The 19,391-nt window shown below is 31.3% G+C and overlaps 2 protein-coding genes and 1 long non-coding RNA gene across 3 annotated transcripts; 1 reads left to right on the top strand and 2 right to left on the bottom strand.

Annotated features, from left to right (window-relative positions):
* Positions 1-1,682: 1,682 nt before the first annotated feature.
* Positions 1,683-3,014, top strand: LOC7456925 (protein NEN4). Its single transcript, XM_002310545.4, has 4 exons — positions 1,683-2,376; positions 2,534-2,580; positions 2,679-2,742; positions 2,867-3,014. The coding sequence occupies exons 1-4, from the start codon at positions 1,927-1,929 to the stop codon at positions 2,999-3,001; spliced, it is 696 nt and encodes a 231-aa protein (XP_002310581.1). The 5' UTR covers positions 1,683-1,926; the 3' UTR covers positions 3,002-3,014.
* Positions 3,015-3,030: 16 nt separating this feature from the next.
* Positions 3,031-3,989, bottom strand: LOC112325721 (uncharacterized). The gene is made up of 2 exons (XR_002979635.2): positions 3,668-3,989; positions 3,031-3,348 (listed from the first exon to the last, which is right to left on the bottom strand). It is a non-coding gene; the product is annotated as an uncharacterized LOC112325721 (long non-coding RNA).
* A 5,398-nt stretch (positions 3,990-9,387) lies between these two features.
* Positions 9,388-13,823, bottom strand: LOC112328192 (sulfate transporter 2.1). The gene is made up of 12 exons (XM_052454351.1): positions 13,222-13,823; positions 13,058-13,106; positions 12,761-12,968; positions 12,493-12,667; positions 12,317-12,382; positions 11,979-12,209; positions 11,754-11,880; positions 11,364-11,650; positions 10,268-10,461; positions 10,082-10,161; positions 9,895-9,971; positions 9,388-9,807 (listed from the first exon to the last, which is right to left on the bottom strand). Exons 1-12 carry the CDS (start codon positions 13,543-13,545, stop codon positions 9,667-9,669), a joined length of 1,959 nt encoding a protein of 652 aa, XP_052310311.1. The 5' UTR covers positions 13,546-13,823; the 3' UTR covers positions 9,388-9,666.
* Between the last annotated feature and the right edge of the window lie 5,568 nt (positions 13,824-19,391).

The raw sequence follows: 19,391 nt of genomic DNA on the forward strand, positions 1-19,391 counted from the left end.
AAAAATAAAAAATAAAAGAAAAAAAACCTCTAAGAAGAAAAAAAAACTAAATAGAAAGATATTTAACATTAACAAACTAAACTAAACGAAAAAAAATAATTAAAAAGAAAAAAAAAATTTCAGGTTAACTCGTCAAACCAGGTTAACCCGTTAAACCCGGGATCCGTGTCATGAATGTCTGGTAACTAAATAAAAAAAAGTGAACATTAACAAACTAAACTAAACGAAAAAAATTAATAAAAAAAATTAAAAAAAATCCGGGTTAACTCGTCAAACCATATTAACCCGTTAAACCTAGGATCTGTGTCATGAAAATCTGATAACTAAATAAAAAAATTTTAACATTAACAAACTAAATTAATTAAAAAAAATTATGAAAATAGAAAACAAAAAAAAATTGACGGGTCAACCCAGAATTAACTGGGTTCACCCGTGAAACCAGGTTAACCCGTGAAACTCGAGATATGTGTCATGAAAGTCTGATAACTAAATAGAAAGAAATTTAACATTAACAAATTAAACTAAATGAAAAAAATTAATGAAAAGAAAAAAAGCAAAAAAAAAATATTTCTGGGTTAACTTGTCAAATCAGGTTAACCCGTTAAATCCGGAAAACGTGTCATGAAAGTCTGATAACTAAATAAAAAAAATTTAACATTAATAAACCAAATTAAACAAAAAACTTTTGTTAGAAGAAAAAAAATAAAGAAAGAAGCCAAAAAAAATCCCGAAAGGCATAAAAAACAGCTAAAAAAATAAGACAATTTAAAAAAAAAAAAACAAAAAACGGATCAGTGTTTTACTGTGGACTGCACTGTGCAGTCCACAGTAAAACACTGATCCGTTTTCGTATATGTTACAATTAATTAAAAAGAAAAGAAAAAAAATTTGGGTTAACTCGTCAAATCAGGTTAACCCGTCAAACCCGGGATCCGTGTTATGAAAATTTGATAACTAAATAAAAAAATTAACATTAACAAACTAAATTAAACAAAAAAATTTCATTAAAAGAAAAATACACAAAGAAAAAAGCAAAAAAAAAAACCATAAAGGCAATAGAAAACCAAAAAAAAATAAAAAATAAAAACAAAAAAAATGGGAAAAAAATAAAAACAAAAAAAAACGAAAAAAAAAATAAAAAACAGCTCATCTTTTACTATGGACTGCACTGTGCAATCCACAGTAAAAGACTGATCCCTTTTAGTTTTTTCATAATATAAATACTTGTGCGTGTGCACTTTCATACAAGAAAGCCCAGCAAACAAGAAACTAAAAGGAAAGGCTTGGACTCAGGCTGAAAGGAAGCCTTCTTGTCGGCTTGGCCCAATATTTGGCAGGGAGGAATAAGGGTGCTACTTGACTGGCATCGTTATTAATTATGTTAGGCTATAGGCTTATAGCTAGAGGTCTTCATTAAGACAAAGAAAAAGAGGACTTTAAAATCTATGTTGTTTTACATTACTGCTATCCTCCAGTTGTCTTCCTTCTGTTGGTCAGAAGATTCGAAACATAAGCGAACAGGGAATCGATTCCTTTCTAGGAAGGAGACTTTGCTTCCAATGTTTCCACACGTTCAATTTGCATGTCCTTGTGGGTGAAGAAAGTTCAGACTTTTTACACAGGTCTCGTCTAAAGGTCTCGGAGAAAGCTATCCTTGTCCTTCTTTACAGCAAGATATACCTGTCTAAAGGGAAATGATTTCCTCCAAACATCACCAAGGACACAAAGACGCCTCCATGCAAGGCCTAATCAAGCTCCTGACTTGAACTGCAAGACAATCAATCTCAAATGTGAAGAATTCTTTCTTCATTACATGCCTTTGGGCTTTCTTGTATTACTACCCCATTATTTGTAACACAGTGAAGACAACAGGAATTAGCCAAAAAACTTAAAATTAAAACCAGTTACCAATACTAAAAACCAGACATGGAGTCGTCTAGTCCTTATCCCGTAGGCTCACCAGAGATTGTGGTCTTCGACTTGGAAACAACGGTGCCCAATAGAGCCGGACAACGGTTCCGGGTACTGGAGTTTGGTGCAATAACAGTTTGTCCACGGAAACTTGTTGAGCTAGATAGCTATAGTACCCTCATAAGACCTAAGGACTTGTCTGCTGTTGCATTGAAGTCTGGTCGATGTGATGGAATAACTCGTGGAGCTGTTTCAAATGCACCTGCATTCGAGGAAGTTGCTGATAAAATTTTTAGTATTTTGAATGGTAGAATTTGGGCAGGACATAACATCCAAAGATTTGACTGTGTCCGGATTAAGGAGGCATTTGCAGAGATTGGTAAGCCGGCGCCAGTTCCTGCTGGAATGATTGATTCTTTAGGAGTCCTGACTGAAAGATTCGGCAGAAGAGCCGGTAACATGAAGGTATGCATCTATGCATCAATATTTGAACCATTTTCCATTCATATATAACATGCATTACCCTGTAAATTTTTGGTGCAATCATATGATCTATAGCCTGACATCATTCACAAAATTCCATGATGTTTTCTATAGCCTGACACGGTTCTCTTATGTTTAGATGGCAACTTTAGCTGCTTATTTTGGACTCGGCAAGCAAAAACACAGGTATAAATTCTGGTCTAAACCAGAACCATGTGTGCTTGATATTTTTCTCTGGTATTATATGAAACCTGTAATCATGGTTTTACAACTGCACTAAACAGGAGTCTCGATGACGTTCGTATGAACTTAGAGGTCTTGAAGCATTGCGCTACGGTTTTATTCCTGGTAATCTCTAACATCTTCATCATCACATCCGATTTTATCACACATTTTGTCATTATTTACGCAAGGTTCATGATTGTTTTGAAATCATAATTAATTAACATTTCGGAGTCCTCAATGGATTAAGGAATCATGCCTTCCAAGCGTTTCGAATGCCAAATGGTGCAACCCTTCAACAATAGTAACTCGAAGCAGAAGTAATGGAAAACTGCCGTGTAGGGAAGAAAATAGCCGAAAATCACCTCCAACTACTCTTGGATAGCAAAGAGCAGTTCCCTATATATACAAGTCTGGGAAAGGTTTAAGTTGTTCATTGCTTGTAATGTTCAATATTGGCAATCTATAATGTCAAATACAAGCTACTAATGACAATGAATTGCATGAAAAACAGATGGCAGTACTAGGAGTGAAGGATTTGGCGTGTAAGGCCCAAGAGACCAAATCTTCACAACTTACTCAAGCATTCTCATTCTCTGCTGAGATGAGCAAAGAAACAAGGCTCCCACCGCTCATTTTGCATCGCCTTCTTTGTGTTGATAAAGATGGATGCATCAAGAGAGGATCACAAGATGTTAGCTTACCAATAATGATGGATAGATCTTCATGAATCTACCAATGGACAAAACATGCTGTTAACATATTTGGTTCATCTTGTTTTTCACAGATAGCTTGAAATTGGGGGTGTGTAAATTATGTCAAGATGCCTAATGGCGTTAAGATTCAGATTGGAAGAGCATTAATTTAATCTTTGTAACTAAGATTATTTGTTCATCCTTGAATTAATTAACCGATTTATTTTTTATTTTTAAAAAAGATTTGTTTATTTTTCAGGCCAGACAGTTAATTGTGTCTAGGATACAAACAGTAACATAGAAATGGGAATGTCGTGGCTACAAGAAAATCCAAAAGTGTCCACAAATGGACTCACCTGATCAATAATCTTGAGCTTTTGGCCTGGATGTGTGTGTAACTCTCAGTACTCCTAAAATCGTAGTAGAGCTTGATTGATCCTAACTCTCAGACCTCTAGTCATGGCATGTCTGTTTCACCAACTCTATGTGGCAATATTGAATTCTGAATGGGAGACTACACTTGGATTATATAATATAAAAGGACTCATTCTTCCCCTCATTTTTTTGAGTGGATACTGGATGGATTTTTCCAACACAACCAAAGTGGAAAATAAGTGCTATCATTACCTTCAGATCCTGAGATACAATGAATCTAGACAATTCTGGGTAAAATAGCAATTTTTTGTAATAGTGTTCAGTTACTGTATCATATGTATAGATAAAAAAGAAGAAGATAATGGTGAAAAATATATATTTAGTTGAAGAGATATAGAATATAAATAAAAATAAATATGTTATTAAAATAATTTTTATAGGAATTTTTTGTACTTTCAAAAGTATTGTTTATGTAAATAATATGTATTATTTTTTATCTATAAAATATCCATTTAAAATACTTTTAATTTCAAAATTGTTTAACTAATGGTTATTATTATAGTTTTAAAACTAAACCCGCTCACAAGTCGAGAGGGTCAACCTAATTTTTTATTTAAACAATCAAAATAATGTCGTTTTGACAAAAACAAATCTCAGTAAAAAGATCAACGGGTTTTTAACCCTGGTTTTTACCAAGTTTTATCTTGGATTGAACAAGTCAGATCGAGTCAATTTTTTTTTTAATTTTTTTTTAAACCCAGACTAGTTCATGTCCTGAGTCGACTGAGTATCGGGTCAACTCGTCAGACTTATTTAGGTTTTTTAACAAGAATTATTACACTATTATTAATTAATCTAACACTTTCATAGAAACTAAAGTAAATTAATATCTTATTATTTTTTTAATATGTAAGCTTTATAGTAATAAAATAATTTGTTTTTATATTTTATTTTGTCTTGTCCATCACAACTAAATAATATATAAAAATAATCATTCTATTTTCTATATCATTATCAAACATAATTTTATTTCAATTTTCTATTTTTTTTCTTCTTTATTTTTATTATCACAGAATATTAACAATCGTTACTTTAAAAACTAGAGAAGCAAAAATAATTAAATCATATCGAAACGTGCAACGGACTCTGAGAAAAGGGAGTGGGAATCAGAAAAAGGATGATATTGGCTGCAAAAGAAAAAGGTAGCAACACTTTTCAATACATAAAATTATTATTACTAGTAAGCATCAACTAATCACCACTTAAATGTTGAGATTCAATGAATGTGAACAATTTTGGAAAAAAGCAACGTGTTTATTTCAATTAACACGCAGAGTTGACATAATTAGTTAATAATTAATTATCAATGATTTTAGGTCTTCTGAAAATAAAGATAAAGATAAAGATAAAGATGTGTGCCTTTAGATTTCTAAATTTATAAACTTTATGGAAATATATAGTATTTAGTTACTATTCTAAGAATGAATGAAAAAAAAAACATAAAAATAAATATATTTCTTGAACAATATAGAGTGAATTTTTATACTGTCAAAACATGAGGTATATAAAAGACATGTTTCGAGATACAATATATATATTGTATCTCGAAACAATATCATCGTAAAAAACTTTTAATTTAAAAATTATTCAATTGAGATATGTAAAGAAAAAAATAATTATTATTATAGTTTTAAAACCCAACTCAGGAACTGATCCAGGGCAAGACCCGGGTCACGAGTCAAGAGGGTCAATCAGGGTTGGTTCTAGTCAACGTAAGAATAAAAGTGGATATTATCATATTTTTAAGACGCAACTAGGAGGTCTACCCAGGGTAAGACTTGGATCACGGGTCGGGTTGCCATTGACTTAGGTACCTGACTTGTGACTCAGTTTAATGTAAGGATCAACGTGGTTATTATTATAGTTTTAAAACTTAACTCGAAGGTGAACCCATACCAAGGCTCTGGTCACGAGTTGAGAAGGTCAAACTAAATTGACCTGGTTCAATGTAAAAATAAAAGTGGTTATTATCATAGTTTTTAAACTTGACTAAATGATGGATCTAAGGTAAGGCTCGAGTTAGGGGCCGAGAGGATTAACCCGAACTGACACAATTTTTTTAAACAACCAAAGCAATCTTTTTTTTATCAGAAAAAATTACAAAGAAAGTCAACGAGCTTTTGACTTGGGTTTTTGGCATCGTTTCTCTATTTTTTTAACCTGAACTGGTCTAGGTTTAGGTCAACCTATCAGGCCAATCTGAGTTTTATAATTAGATTTATTATAATATTATTAATTTTAACACTAAATATAAACTAAAATACAAAAAATAATATCTAACTATATATATATATATATATATATATATATATATATATATATATTTGACAGTAATAGTGTACAAGGTAAAATAATTTTTTTATATAATTTATTATATTTTGTTTACGCTAACCAAATATAATACAAAAATAATTATTTTATCTTATACACTATTATCAAACACATTAAATGCTAAGAGATATTCTAAGCATTTGTTATAAAAAACTAAAAAAATCAAACATAGAATAAATAATATAAAAAGAAAAAAGAGAGGAAAGAGTAGTCAAAGTTAGCTAACATAGGCAGATTGTTTGGACTTAACAGTCAGGTAATTAAGAACAAATTATGTATAAAATAATTAAAATATCACAGTTTTTTTTTTTTGTTTTTTACAATTGCAGCAACATTTAAATACAATCAAAACACTAAATAAAATAAATACTTGCTCTTAAAAATAACTAAATCTTAGCAGCATTACTTAAATAAACTATTAAAACAACCTTAATTATATAAAATCTACTGCAATTCTAGCTTCTACATCATTCTTGAATTGGAAGAAACTTATTCTCAATTTACAGTCGTTATTGCCTTAATTATAAAAGTACTGACCAATTAAAAATTACCAATCCTTTTTTTTTCTCTTTAAATACACATCAATAAAGATTAGTAGTTTTATTTAATGTTTAGCATGACAAACTTGTACTTGCTATTCATTCCTTCAGTTTTTGTCTCGTACATTAAGTTGTATATTACATCTTTATATTATCAACATGCACAACCATAATATAATCTATATAAAAATTTATTTTTGTACTTGTACCAAGCAAGTAATCAAAGGATCTTCATAATTGCACTTGAAGTCGTGGCCTAGCGGGGGAAGGGACTTGTTTCCTTCCTCTGCACCCGGGTTCGATCCTCTTTGTGCATGCCTATTACTCCCGCGGTGCCTTACCTGTCTATTGGGCTTGCAGGGTGTTCAATGGGCCCGGGAATTAGTCATAGTGCGCGTAAGTTGGCTCAGACACCCTCGGTTATCAAAAAAAAAAAAGAATCTTCATAATTTAAGCCAATAAATTCCTTTTCTAAAAAAAAACTACAATGATATAACCTTGATATTCAATTGCTTGTTTTTCATGGATGTTGCTACCATCATCTTTGTTCGCCTCATCAAGTACATCATCACAATAAACATTATAGCTGAACATGCCAATCTATATTTATCTCAAAGTGGTAAACTTAACCATTCCATACACTTCTTTTTTCTCAGCAAATAGTATTTGTTGTCTCTAACTCTCTTTCATCATTGGTGTAGTGTTGTTTCCCTCTTTCCATCCACCTTACACCGTGTGTATTTCTTATGCCATATTAATTCATTAACTTATTATTATTGTGTGTGTGTGTATGTGTCATTGAGCATTACTGTTTTGTATAGCTCATTATAATAATAAATGTTTTTCTTTTAATTTTTAAATGTATGCCAATCATTTTCCTTAGAGAAGATTCTGTTTTTAATAAGTCCTGAGAATTTTATATATATATATAAAAAAAAAAGCGAGTAAAACCCATTAAGCACCACACCAAATAAAGGCTAAAACAAAATAATAAATAGTGGGAAGCCCACCACTACACCACACTACACTCCAATCAGCCCGAGAAAAAAAAAACAATAAACTACTACAGCCATGATCCCCCAGGACAACAGCATGTTACATAAACAATAAAACTCAAACTCGTGTTGTGGGATAACGCATTGATTAATTAATTATAAAACTCCTCTCCGCACTAATTTGATGAACATTGAACAAAAAGGAAAACTAAACCAATTGATTTCATTGAAGCACAATCGATCATACACCACTTACTCTAAGAATCCGAATTAATTGTAATGGTGGGACAAATAGAAAAAATACCAGCCATTAATCACAAGAATCAGAAACTTCTGCCTGCCGGATTTTATGCCATCAGAAGCATCATTTCGTTATTATATGTGTTATCTCTACGGCTGGTGGATCAAGCCCCGGAGCTGTCCGATACCGGTCCTCAAGCACGTATAATATTCAGGAAGACCAGTCCTTACTTTTCCTTAACGAAGTTGGCAATTGCGAATCACGGATTATCAAGAAAGGAGGAGCCTTAAGAGCCACAGGATCAATTGATTAAAATATTGATCAGTATAACAGAACATATCTTACAATAACTTCTGTGCATGGCTTAGTTGAGATTATGTTTATCCTCACCAAGATACCATCATCACTGCAACTCAACAGAAGAAGCTCGAATCAAGCTACCTTTCTTCCTTCCTCTTTTGTTCATTCACAGATTAATAAAAGAAGAAAAGAGAAATGTTTAAGTGGTCTAGAGTGTAGCTGACAGTGCTCCATCCCTGAAAGTGAAATCCATCTACATTACGATTGATGCCAGGCACAAAATACTGTATCCCTTGACTGTTTTTCCCACACGCAGTGTCATGATATGTGACATTAGTTAATGTGGTAGGGTATACGTTATGGCAATGATCAGAGTGACTCGAATTTTTCTTGAGAAATCTCTTTTTGTGAGTATGATCAAGGCATGAAATCCACTCCTCAGTTTCAATGCAATATTGTCCACAAAGGTTGGATATATATACTCCATTCATTAATAAATGTTTCAGAAGCAGGCACAGGAAATTCTTGATGTGATCCTTCAAGTGCATGTGTGTGTGTGAGAGAGAGACCTAATCTTTCTTTGTTTGTTCTTATCGATAGTAAGCGAATTAGCTAAGTGTTAATATACAAGTATTGCATCCATTAAATTGATTGACATACAAAGAACAAATCTTTAAAAAAAAAAAAATCAGCAATTGCCATATTCTTAATGTTTTTGTAAAGGGTACGGCTATAGAATCTTTTTTTTTAAAAAAAAAACTATAGAATCTATCCATTGATTGACAATTGCCATATTCTTAATGTCTTTGTAAAGGGTACGGCTACAGAACATGGATCAGCAACCTCGGATTTTTCACTTGTTAATTACTATGTTCATATCGTTAGATTTCTAACCTAACTGTCAACTGGGGTGGCTGTTTTTAAAATAACTATATATTTTTAAATAAAATGATTTCATGTAAACACAATTAGTAATTTCATAGTATCATGAAATTTACGTTTTAAAAATATTTTAAAAAAAAATGATTTTTTATTTTAAATTAATTTTGTATGTTTTTAAATTATTTTGATATATATTTGATATAAAAATAATTTTTAAAAAATAAAAAATATTATTTTAATATATTTCTAAACAAAAATACACTTTAACAAACAATCACTATCACAATATCAAATTCCCTTTAAAAACCCAAATCAAATAAAAGTTGTCACGGTGAAAAAGAGAACTCGAGCCGTTATAAGAGTAAGAGTATAAAATTATTGATAGAAACATACATATTACACAGGTTATGGTTTATATTACATTTCTTTCTTACATAAAATCACAACTAATTAACTACTTTCACAATCACCTTTGCTGCTACCTCCGCCGTGGACTTCCACTTTTGAGCCCTAGCTAGGATTAGGTAGAGGAGATGAAAGCTTCATTTTATTATATGTCCCAGTAACACAGACACAGGGGACTAGATCACACTCACACAAGATAAAAGAAAGCAGAATTGGAAGCCACATGCTTAAACAGCAGCCATTTTGGCGCCCAGACATGCATCCACAGCTTCTCCGATTGTCAAGAAGACCCTTCCTCCTATTTTGGTCACAACGTTGGCTACCCTTAGCTTATGAATCACTTGCCACTTAGGGTTTGTTATGGCTAGCTGAGAGACAAAACCGTTCATGATAAGAGAATTTGCATCGCCAAAATACATATACATTCATAGTATAGGACACAGTCACTGTATTACCTCCATTCCACTCGAGGCAAGATTCTTGTGCAATTCCACCAAAGAAGTGATTCCAGATACATCAATGTTCATTAAATCTGCAACACAGAAAACGAGTTTGAAAAAAAAAAATTATCAGAGAGGAAAAACTTTTGATACAGTCCGTAACTAACACGAACCCATCCTTGATTTTTCCGTAAACACTTACTGGACATGTCAAGAATCACAACTTGAATAGTCCTTTTCCCTTTACTGCCCTCTTCCTCTTCAGTTGCCAATTTCATTATCCTTCAACAGCAGATTAGAAAATGAAAAGGAATAGAGCTTAGTTCATTATTGTATACTGTATATGTTATGAATAATTAATGAACATTATAGCATATCAAGTCCTTACTTTTCTTTGACAAAGTTTGCATTTGCAAAACAAAGCAAACCAGACTTAACACGGATTATGAGGACCTGAGGATTCTTAGCAGCCATAGGGTATTGATCAACATCACAGAATATATCAGTTTCAGGGAGTCTTCCAAGTACTTCCGCGCCTGGTCTAATTGAGATTATAATAATCTTCACAAAAGATATTGTCACCTGAAACTCAACATAACCGTTCAAATTAAGTGAAAATTTATCTCATCAAATATAAAATCAGAAAAAAATTTAAATGGTCTGGATGCAGCTGACTTTTTTAAATTCCTCATAATATATAACTTATAATCCGTTTGTGTTTGTATTTAAATTGTTTCTTGATAATATATAAATATAATAAAATAATATTTTATTTATTTTTTAAAATTTATTTTGAAATTAATATATCAAAACGATTTAAAAATTATTAAAACATAATAGTACAAAACAATTTTAAATAAAAAAAATAACAAAACGAGGGTTCAGGCACGACGGACCCTTGCTTCATACATACGCACTGTACACAGTCACTGTTTTTGCCACACATCCACTGGCAAGATACATGACACTTAGTCAACTTGGTGGGGTATATGTAATTGTAATGCCAATGAATCAGTCAAATTTTGGTACTTTATTGGTCTGAGATCGTTTGGCCTTTCCACAAATTTCTTTTGTTAATTATGAGCTCCACGAAATCCACTTCTCAGTTTCCATCAAGTATCTAATGTTGTCCGCAAAGGTTGGATATATATATGATCTATTCATTTATAATTTTTAAAAAATTTCTTGTATGAGGAAGCACGAAAATTCTAGATATGATCCTTCAAGTGCATAAACTATATGAAGTTGACATACACAGTACTCAGGCCTAATCCTACAACTTGCAGTAAATTACCAGGAAAAAAAAAAAGGAAAGAAGAAAGACTTTAGATAAAATCTAATATTTCTAAGCTTTCCATGCATTCTTAGTTTCATGAAACAAAAAGAAAAAGAATTTATTGAAACAATTTTTATTGTATTGACATGCATTTATTATCTTTATGTATATGTATGCCCGGGAAGTAAAAAGCAGAAACTAATGTTACCGCAGCTAGTAGACCAATCTCCACGGAAGCAAATAAGACCCCAATGAAGGCCCCAGCGCAAGCAAGGAAATCCAGCTTATCAATTTTCCAGATATTGTATGCTTCATGAAGGTCAACGAGTCCAGGTAAAGCAGAAAGAATGATTGCAGCAAGGATTGCAATGGGAGTGTAATACAATAGCCTTGTGAACAATTCCAAGGATATGATCACTGTAATGGCCATCACAATATTTGACATAGCAGTTTCACAACCAGCACTAAAATTGACAGCACTGCGCGAGAACGAACCTACATAGTTTGATGGTTAATTAATACATGCAAGAAAATTAATAAATGTAAGAAAATGGGTTGTTAGATATATCCTACATAAAGTCTTGGAAGAATCTCTCACCAGTTGCAACATAGCAAGAAGTGAAAGATCCCAAAATGTTCATAAATCCCATGGCAACCATTTCTTGGTTTCCATTGATGTGGTATCCTTTTATGGATGCAAAAGACCTGCCTACTGCAATTGCTTCCTGCATTTGGCATAACAGCAGAATGGAATGGAAAGTGAGCAATGTTGATTGATTTAGTACTTCTCATGAAAATTAGAGTTGAATTGTTTGAAACCTACAGTGAGTGCGACGACAGCGACTATAAGCCCAATTTTAGCCACTTCTCCGATGTGTGGGTTATTGAACTGTAACTGATGGACTGAGCTTGGGTTTAAGCCCCTTTTAATGTGTTTTATAATCATTACCCCATGTTTATCTGCTCTTGTCAGGTAAACTAGAAGAGTTGATAAAACAACTGATATCAAAGGAGCAATTGCTGGCAGCCAGAAGAGCTTCCTGTTCCTTCTACCCTGAGAGAATCACGAATCTATCATCCTTAATTAAATGACTTTAATAACGGCAGAAAGAAATTTCTCATATTCCTAATCAGGTTTAAGTTATTGCTATTAGGACTTACCACAAATCTGGTTATTAGAATAAAAGTTAAGAATGAGCATCCGAGTATAAAATTATGGGGATTCCACTGTGATCAAGATAGAAAAACGAAGGATAAGTTGGCATTTCTACGGCAATATATGTAATCGAGTGAATTAATAGGCTGACTGAGGAGAAAATCTAGGGACAGTAACATACAGAATGATGAACTGCTCTCCAAATAGCTTCCATTACAGAGATAACATCAGTCTTATTTGTGAAATGAGTAATCCCAAGTAGCCCTTTCATTTGTTGAAGACCGATGACAATGGCTGCCCCTGCTACAAACCCAACAATTGCAGCATGGGAGAGAAAATCCACAAGGAAACCCAACCTGCGAATTCCAATAAGGAAAACTAAGCAGCATAAGTACTATAAAGGTTGAAATAACACTAACTAGCAAAAAATACACTTTTGAACGAACCACCTGAATAGTCCAAATGCTGCTTGGAAAATTCCTGCAAAAAAGGTTGTTGTAAGAACAAGATTTCTGTAGAGAATTGGATTAGCCTCAGGATCTTCTAGTTTCGGAATCATCGAAGACAAGAGCAGTGAAACCACAGCCACTGGCCCAATTGCTATGTCTCTTGAAGTTCCCATTACAGCATAAATGAGAGGCGGGATAACACTTGTATCTGAAAACGAAAATCAAATTCACACACACAGTTTAATTAAATCAAAGATAGCTAGCTAGCCTCAACAGAAGTTCAGTAAGGTAACTTACAGAGGCCATATTGAGGATCAAGCTTTGCTAGAGTTGCATATCCAATACTCTGCATGATTTTGTATTATTTTCAGACAAACTAAGAAATTAGTTACTACAAAGAAATAGCAGTGTTGACTGTTTTTGTGACCATTGTAAACTTCCGTGATTACTTGTGTTTTTACCTGAGGAATGCAGAGACTAGCGAGAGTTAGACCCGCCAACAGATCGTTCTTGAAATTTGTTGCCTTGTAGTTCCGGCACCAACAAAATATGGGAAAAATTGCGTGCAGGAATGAAATTACAGTCTTGGAAAGGCTACCCTTGTCCTTGACAGTTGGGAATCTCCTGGCATGAGGCAAAACTGTTTCCCTGACGGAACCCGTGAGCTCTTGCCACAGGCTAGGTGGCTCAGGAGCATTGAGCACCCACTGAGCCTTTTCAGCATGCCCATTCCTCTCAAGGTCATGGATTTCTTGATGACCTGTTTCAATTGCCAGAGAAGCCATGGTTGATTTGAAGTGTTTGGGAAAACTCAAAGAGTCTCTGTCTCCGATAAGTCTCTCAACCTATGGAGATGAAAACATTCAGGCTACAGAATGGTTCGCACAGCACCAAGCTTAGAGAATGGTGTGATGCTAAAGTGCATATGTTACCTTTATACTAGTCTTTATCTTTATATACACAGAAAAGGCAACTTCAAAGGTCGAGGAATTTTTACAAGGAGACCATCCAAGACCTATGATTTGCGAATTTAGGTGGCATAGATGACCTGTGAAAGTGGGGAAATGCAAATTCCTTCCATAAACTACACATGGAGAGTCAAATGTGGTTCCAAGGGAGAGTAAACTCATTGCCCCTGTTAATGATGTTAGACAATGGGTGTTAAAAAGTGTGGTAGTGATTGTTTTTTAAAATGTTTTTTATTTAAAAATATATTAAAATAATATTTTTTTTATTTTTAATATCAACAGATTAAAATAATTTAAAAAAACATAAAAAAAATTATTTTTTTTTTAATTCAAACTTTGCACAACCCCATTTAAATATGTCAGTCTCCAGACAGAGTCTATTACAATTTAATCGACTATTTATGAAACACAGTTGCCGTCTAAATTTGTTGTAATTGGATTTTCTGACTTTGAAATTAAACTGTTTTATAAAATATATATATTTTCAAGAAAGACTGTTTTATAGAAAACAAAATTATTTGAGAAGAAGTAACTGCGAGACCAATGCAACGGTACTATGGTAGAGCCCAGAAGAGACGAGCCCCTCCAAGATCATGGGAAATTCCTGATGAATTCCTTACTTGTCGTTGTTTTGTATGAACATTAACTGATCAATGTCTTTGGGGTTTTTGAGGAGAGTTTATCCTTGTGCTCAGAGAAAATCACAAGAAATTCTTTTTTTTTTTTTTTAATGCATCAATCTAAGAGTTGATAGATACAATTGAGGAGGAATTTGATTTTGGTACGCAACATAAAAACCTTAATTAATTATTAAAACCCTATGGTCCAACCTATTTTCAACTAGTTGCACAGATATTTCATTGATCCAGTTGCTTGACCAGATATTTTCTTCAATCAATTTAGCCTTGGTTTTAAAAGTTTTTAGTTCTTTAAAAAAAAATTGAAATTTTTTAATCCTGATTAAATATAAATTTAAGAAAATAAAAAAAACATATTATTTTAATATATTTTTAAAAAAACATTTTAAATAAAAAAAGTTTATTATAACTTTAAACAGTACCTAACTAAGTTTAATTTAATAATCTAAGTTGTTCGAACAATCCAAGCTTGTATCAGGACATGTTCAAGGCTGGATGCTAAGTAAAGAGAGACACGTACATGAACACGGTTGTTTCCTGAAATAGACTAAAGTCCAGAGCACGATGTACAATCATTATTTGCCTTTTTAACTACTGTCTTTTCTTTTTCTTTTTCTTTTTCTTTTTCTTTTTTTAGACAGAGGACCATCCCTGCTCGGTAACTTAAACAAGTTTTGGAATCATATTGAATTTAATTTAATTTTTAAGCATATTTAAATTCAATTAATAATATATTATAATTGAGATATTTAAAATAAAATACTAAATTACATAATTGAATTGAATTGAATTATATTATATTATTTAGAATACATGTAAAAATAAATTAAATTACCAATTTGACTATTAGAGATCGTTTTTGTTTGTTATAAAGACCCTTATATTTATTTAAAATTACATGAGATTTAAGTATTTTAAAGAAGTTATAAATAAATATATCTCATATTAATTATTTATTGAAAAATATATACTTTTTGTAAAAAATCTTGATTTCTTATTATTGTTATGTGGATCAATATATTTTTGTTTAACGCACTATATTAGAGATTATAACTATATATTTTTATTTAGAATATTAATTTACTTGGTAATTATGATTTTATCATGTTAAATTTTTTAGAAAATTTGTATTTTAAATCTGATATATATCAATAAGTTTATAATCTTATAAAGAATAGACAAATATTAATAGTTCCAAACTTGGATATCGTGAGTTTTAAGGTTAATCTAATAAACATGATTGAATTTTATCACGATGAATTCTCAAAGAACTCAACAACATAAAGACACATTATTAGGATCTTTCATTTTCACTCAAACAAAAACAATTATATTTTTATCGGTTACATTTTCAACATGGTAATTACATTTTAAAAGGATCCATCTAAGAGTTGACATATTATTTATTAAACATCATAAGAAATCATTTATTAGGTGACTCAGTGATAAGAGTTTGAGACTAAGAGGTTTGCTTCCCTGTGGTTTCAGGTTCAAACCTTGTGGTTGCTAATATGATAACCACTGAAGGTTTACATGGTCGTTAACTTCAGAGTCCGTGGGATTAGTCGAGGTGCGCGCAAGCTGACCCGGACACCTACGTTAATAAAAAAAAAACATCATAAAACAATTTTTAATGATTTTGACTGAAAAACCTCCGGAAAAAAAAAACACATACAAATGCATGCCTCCTTATAAATTATCCAAAAGACATGTTAAAACATCAAAAGTCAATGTTATATCTTTCATAATTTCTTTTGGTTGGTATAATTGTAAATCCGTTGGTGATGATGACACGAATTAGACACTAGTGCCATTTTGTAAAGTTATGTCTAGATTCAATGTACCTCTTTACTCTTTGTTGCATGTTTTGTTCGCCATGGTTTGTTAGTGCTAAGCTCCATATCTAGTAGCTTAAATGGTTGATAGTGCTACAGACTGACTGTAAACTAACCTGTGTTACTTTTTATTTCATGAAGTGTTTGAAAACATAACTTGATTTGAATTGATCGATTTTAAATGTTTAAATGCAATCTTGATAATTGATAAAAACATGACTTACCTTTTAAAAAAATTTCAAGATGATGATTTTTTAAAAAAAATATTAAGACAATGACAGATTGGATCGACCCCTACACACGACTCAGGTCATGAACTCTATTTGGTTTATCAACTTTTTTATAATTTTTTTATTTAATTATATAATAAAAACATATGCTCACAAAATTGAGCACTAACCTAAAAATAGACACTTGTTTGAGACAATTATCTCTAAAAAGCAAACAAAAATCAATAATGCAGTCCATTTCTTAACTAATCCAATATTAAATGATGAAATCGAAAAAGAATAAATTAAAAACCATTAAAAGACTAAAAACAAAAAATATATATATCTTATCGGTAAGTAAACTCGTCAAACCTATGAATCAGGTAAGTCGGGCTAGTACGTCAAACCTATGAATCGAGTTATGGTATCCAATGGGATTATAATTTGTTTTTTTTTTCGAATCTATTTTTGATTTAACTATATGATAACAAAAATAGATAATTACAAAATCAAACACCAACCCAATACTGAGATATTTTTTTAGATCATGATAACTTCATAATAGGAAAAACAAAACCAATTATAAAACTTAATTCCCAATTAACCCAATATCCAAGGATGAAAAAAAACTAATTTAAAAAATTTAAACTTACCAGACCCGAGAACTAAGTCAACCAGCCAAACCCGTGAATAAGTCCATGGAATTTATAAAGTTTAATAATATAATTTTTTATGAAACTATTTTTTTTTATTATATGAGAAAAAAATAGACGATAAAAAAATTTAGTTCAATGAAAAAGAAAGACATCCTGGCAAACCCTTAAACCATGCTAACCTTATAGAAAGGTAAAATAAAAAGAAAAAAAATTTATGAAGTCAAATTCTCAACCATTCTAATATTAAAAGATAAAATCGACAAAAACAAATTTGAAAAAACATCATAACAAAAATTCAAAAACAAAAAAAAAAAGCAAAACATTGTGGGTTATTATTGTCATTCATAGTGCAATGTGTGTGGGTGAACAATGGTTTCTTCACACCTTTTATTTTTTGTTACTTTATTTCTCTAAAACTATTTTTTTAACTACATGAGAAAAAATAGACTATAAAAAAATCAAGTTCAATTTAAAAAGAGAAAGAGAAAAAAAAAGACAATTTACCAAACTCGTAAACCGGGGCAACCTAAGTTAACTTGGCAAACTCATAAACCACGCCAACCTCATATAAAGGCAAAATAAAAAGAAGCAAATTACGAAGCTAAATTCTCAACAATCTCAATTTTAAAAGATGAAATCGATAAAAATATATTTGAAAAAAATTTAAAAAGAAAGAAAAAGAAAAAAGAAAGCAAAACATTGTGGATTACTATTGTAATCCACAATGCAATGGGTGTTGGGTGAACAATGATTTCCTCATATCTTTTAATTTTTGTTATTTCATAAAATTTAATAACATGGTTTTTCTCTAAAACTATTTTTTTTTAACAATATGAGAAAAAATAGACTATAAAAAAACAAAGTTCAATTAAAAAAACCCATCAAATCCATAAATTAGGGCAACCTGAGTTACCTCAACAAACCCACAAACCACGCTAACCTTATAAAAAGATAAAAAAACAAATTACAAAGTTAAATTCTCGACTATCTCAATACTAAAAAACAAAATCAACAAAATCATTTTTGAAAAAATCATAACAAAAAAAAACAAAAAGAAAAGGAAAAGAAGAGAAAACCATATGTTCAAAGAAAAAAAAAAACAATGTGGGGAAAACACTGTAGTAATCCACACTGTTTTCCCTATATGTTTTAGCTTTTCTTAATAGCATATTCGCACGCGCTTCGCTACGGGTCGAATTATTCTTTTTCTAAACTTAAAAAAAATATTAAGAGTCTGGAGATTTTTTTGGCAGTATTATTAAACCAATCAAGCGGTTCGATCTTGAAACCTGTCAACCTGGCTCCTTGCCTAGCTCAAGTTTCGAATTAAACCACGTGGGAGCTGATCCAAAGTTAATTATTTAATTTAATGGGTCTAAAAATAACTTGGATGACCGGTAAAAACATGACATAGCTTTTAAAAAAACTTTAAGATAACAATTGTTTTTATATCGAGACGATATCAAATTGGATCAACCTTGGTCACCTTTCGACATGGGTTATGCACTTGAGTTTAATAACTTTTTTGTTTTTATAAATTATTTTTGTTTAATTTTAAGATAACATTAGATACTTTTAAAATCAATCATCAACCCTAAAAAAAACATTTATTTGAAATCATGATAACGCTATAGAAATTAGAAAAAATAAACCATGAATTATATTTTTCAACCAATTCAATATTGAATAAGAGTGAAGTAAAAAAAATAATTAGAAAAATTAAAGGACCAGAAACTAATGACTCGGGTCACAAGTTTGAAAAATTAACGATGTTTGACATCTTTTTTTAACTTTGCTTTTCTTTCTTAATTTTATTTTTTGACATTTGGTTCTTTTTAAAAAAAAAATAGGTTTTGTGGTTTTTTCGATTTGGTTCCTATCAAGTTATCCATATCTTATGATCTGACCTACAGGTTTGATAGGTTAACCTAAATTGGCTCGCTCTTTATTTTCCAGGTTATATTTTTATCATGCTAACTCGAGTTGACTCAGACCGGTTTTTTATCCCTTTTTATCCAATTTCATTCTTTCATATTCAATTGGCTGAAAATTGAACTATGTTGTTTTTTCTCTTTTGAAAAAAAAAATCCCCTAAGTTATCATGATTGTTTTTTTTAAAAAAAAAAAAAAACAATTTGGCCCATTTACTATCATTGTCTTTTTTTTATAATCTAATTAAAATAAAAATAATTTATTTGACATAGTCGAGTTTATAACCAGAGTTGTAGATTTGTTTTCTTTTTTTAAAACACGCTTAAGGTTCCTTAAATATTAAATTTTTTATCAAAAAATTAATACAGCCCGTGGTGTAGCACTGTACAACAT

Source organism: Populus trichocarpa, chromosome 7 (assembly GCF_000002775.5).
Source record: "Populus trichocarpa isolate Nisqually-1 chromosome 7, P.trichocarpa_v4.1, whole genome shotgun sequence".
Classification (NCBI taxonomy): domain Eukaryota; kingdom Viridiplantae; phylum Streptophyta; class Magnoliopsida; order Malpighiales; family Salicaceae; genus Populus; species Populus trichocarpa.

Excerpts from the sequence above, each read along its gene's own strand:
- LOC112328192 (XM_052454351.1), bottom strand. The coding sequence starts at position 13,545 with ATGGCTTCTCTGGCAATTGAAACAGGTCATCAAGAAATCCATGACCTT. Across the intron at positions 12,668-12,760 it reads GCAGCATTTGGACTATTCAG|GTTGGGTTTCCTTGTGGATT; the intron begins GTGGTTCGTTCA and ends TGGAATTCGCAG. Across the intron at positions 11,651-11,753 it reads TTCTTGCTATGTTGCAACTG|GTTCGTTCTCGCGCAGTGCT; the intron begins GTGAGAGATTCT and ends CAAACTATGTAG.
- LOC7456925 (XM_002310545.4), top strand. The coding sequence starts at position 1,927 with ATGGAGTCGTCTAGTCCTTATCCCGTAGGCTCACCAGAGATTGTGGTC. Across the intron at positions 2,581-2,678 it reads CTCGGCAAGCAAAAACACAG|GAGTCTCGATGACGTTCGTA; the intron begins GTATAAATTCTG and ends TGCACTAAACAG. Across the intron at positions 2,743-2,866 it reads GCGCTACGGTTTTATTCCTG|GAATCATGCCTTCCAAGCGT; the intron begins GTAATCTCTAAC and ends CAATGGATTAAG.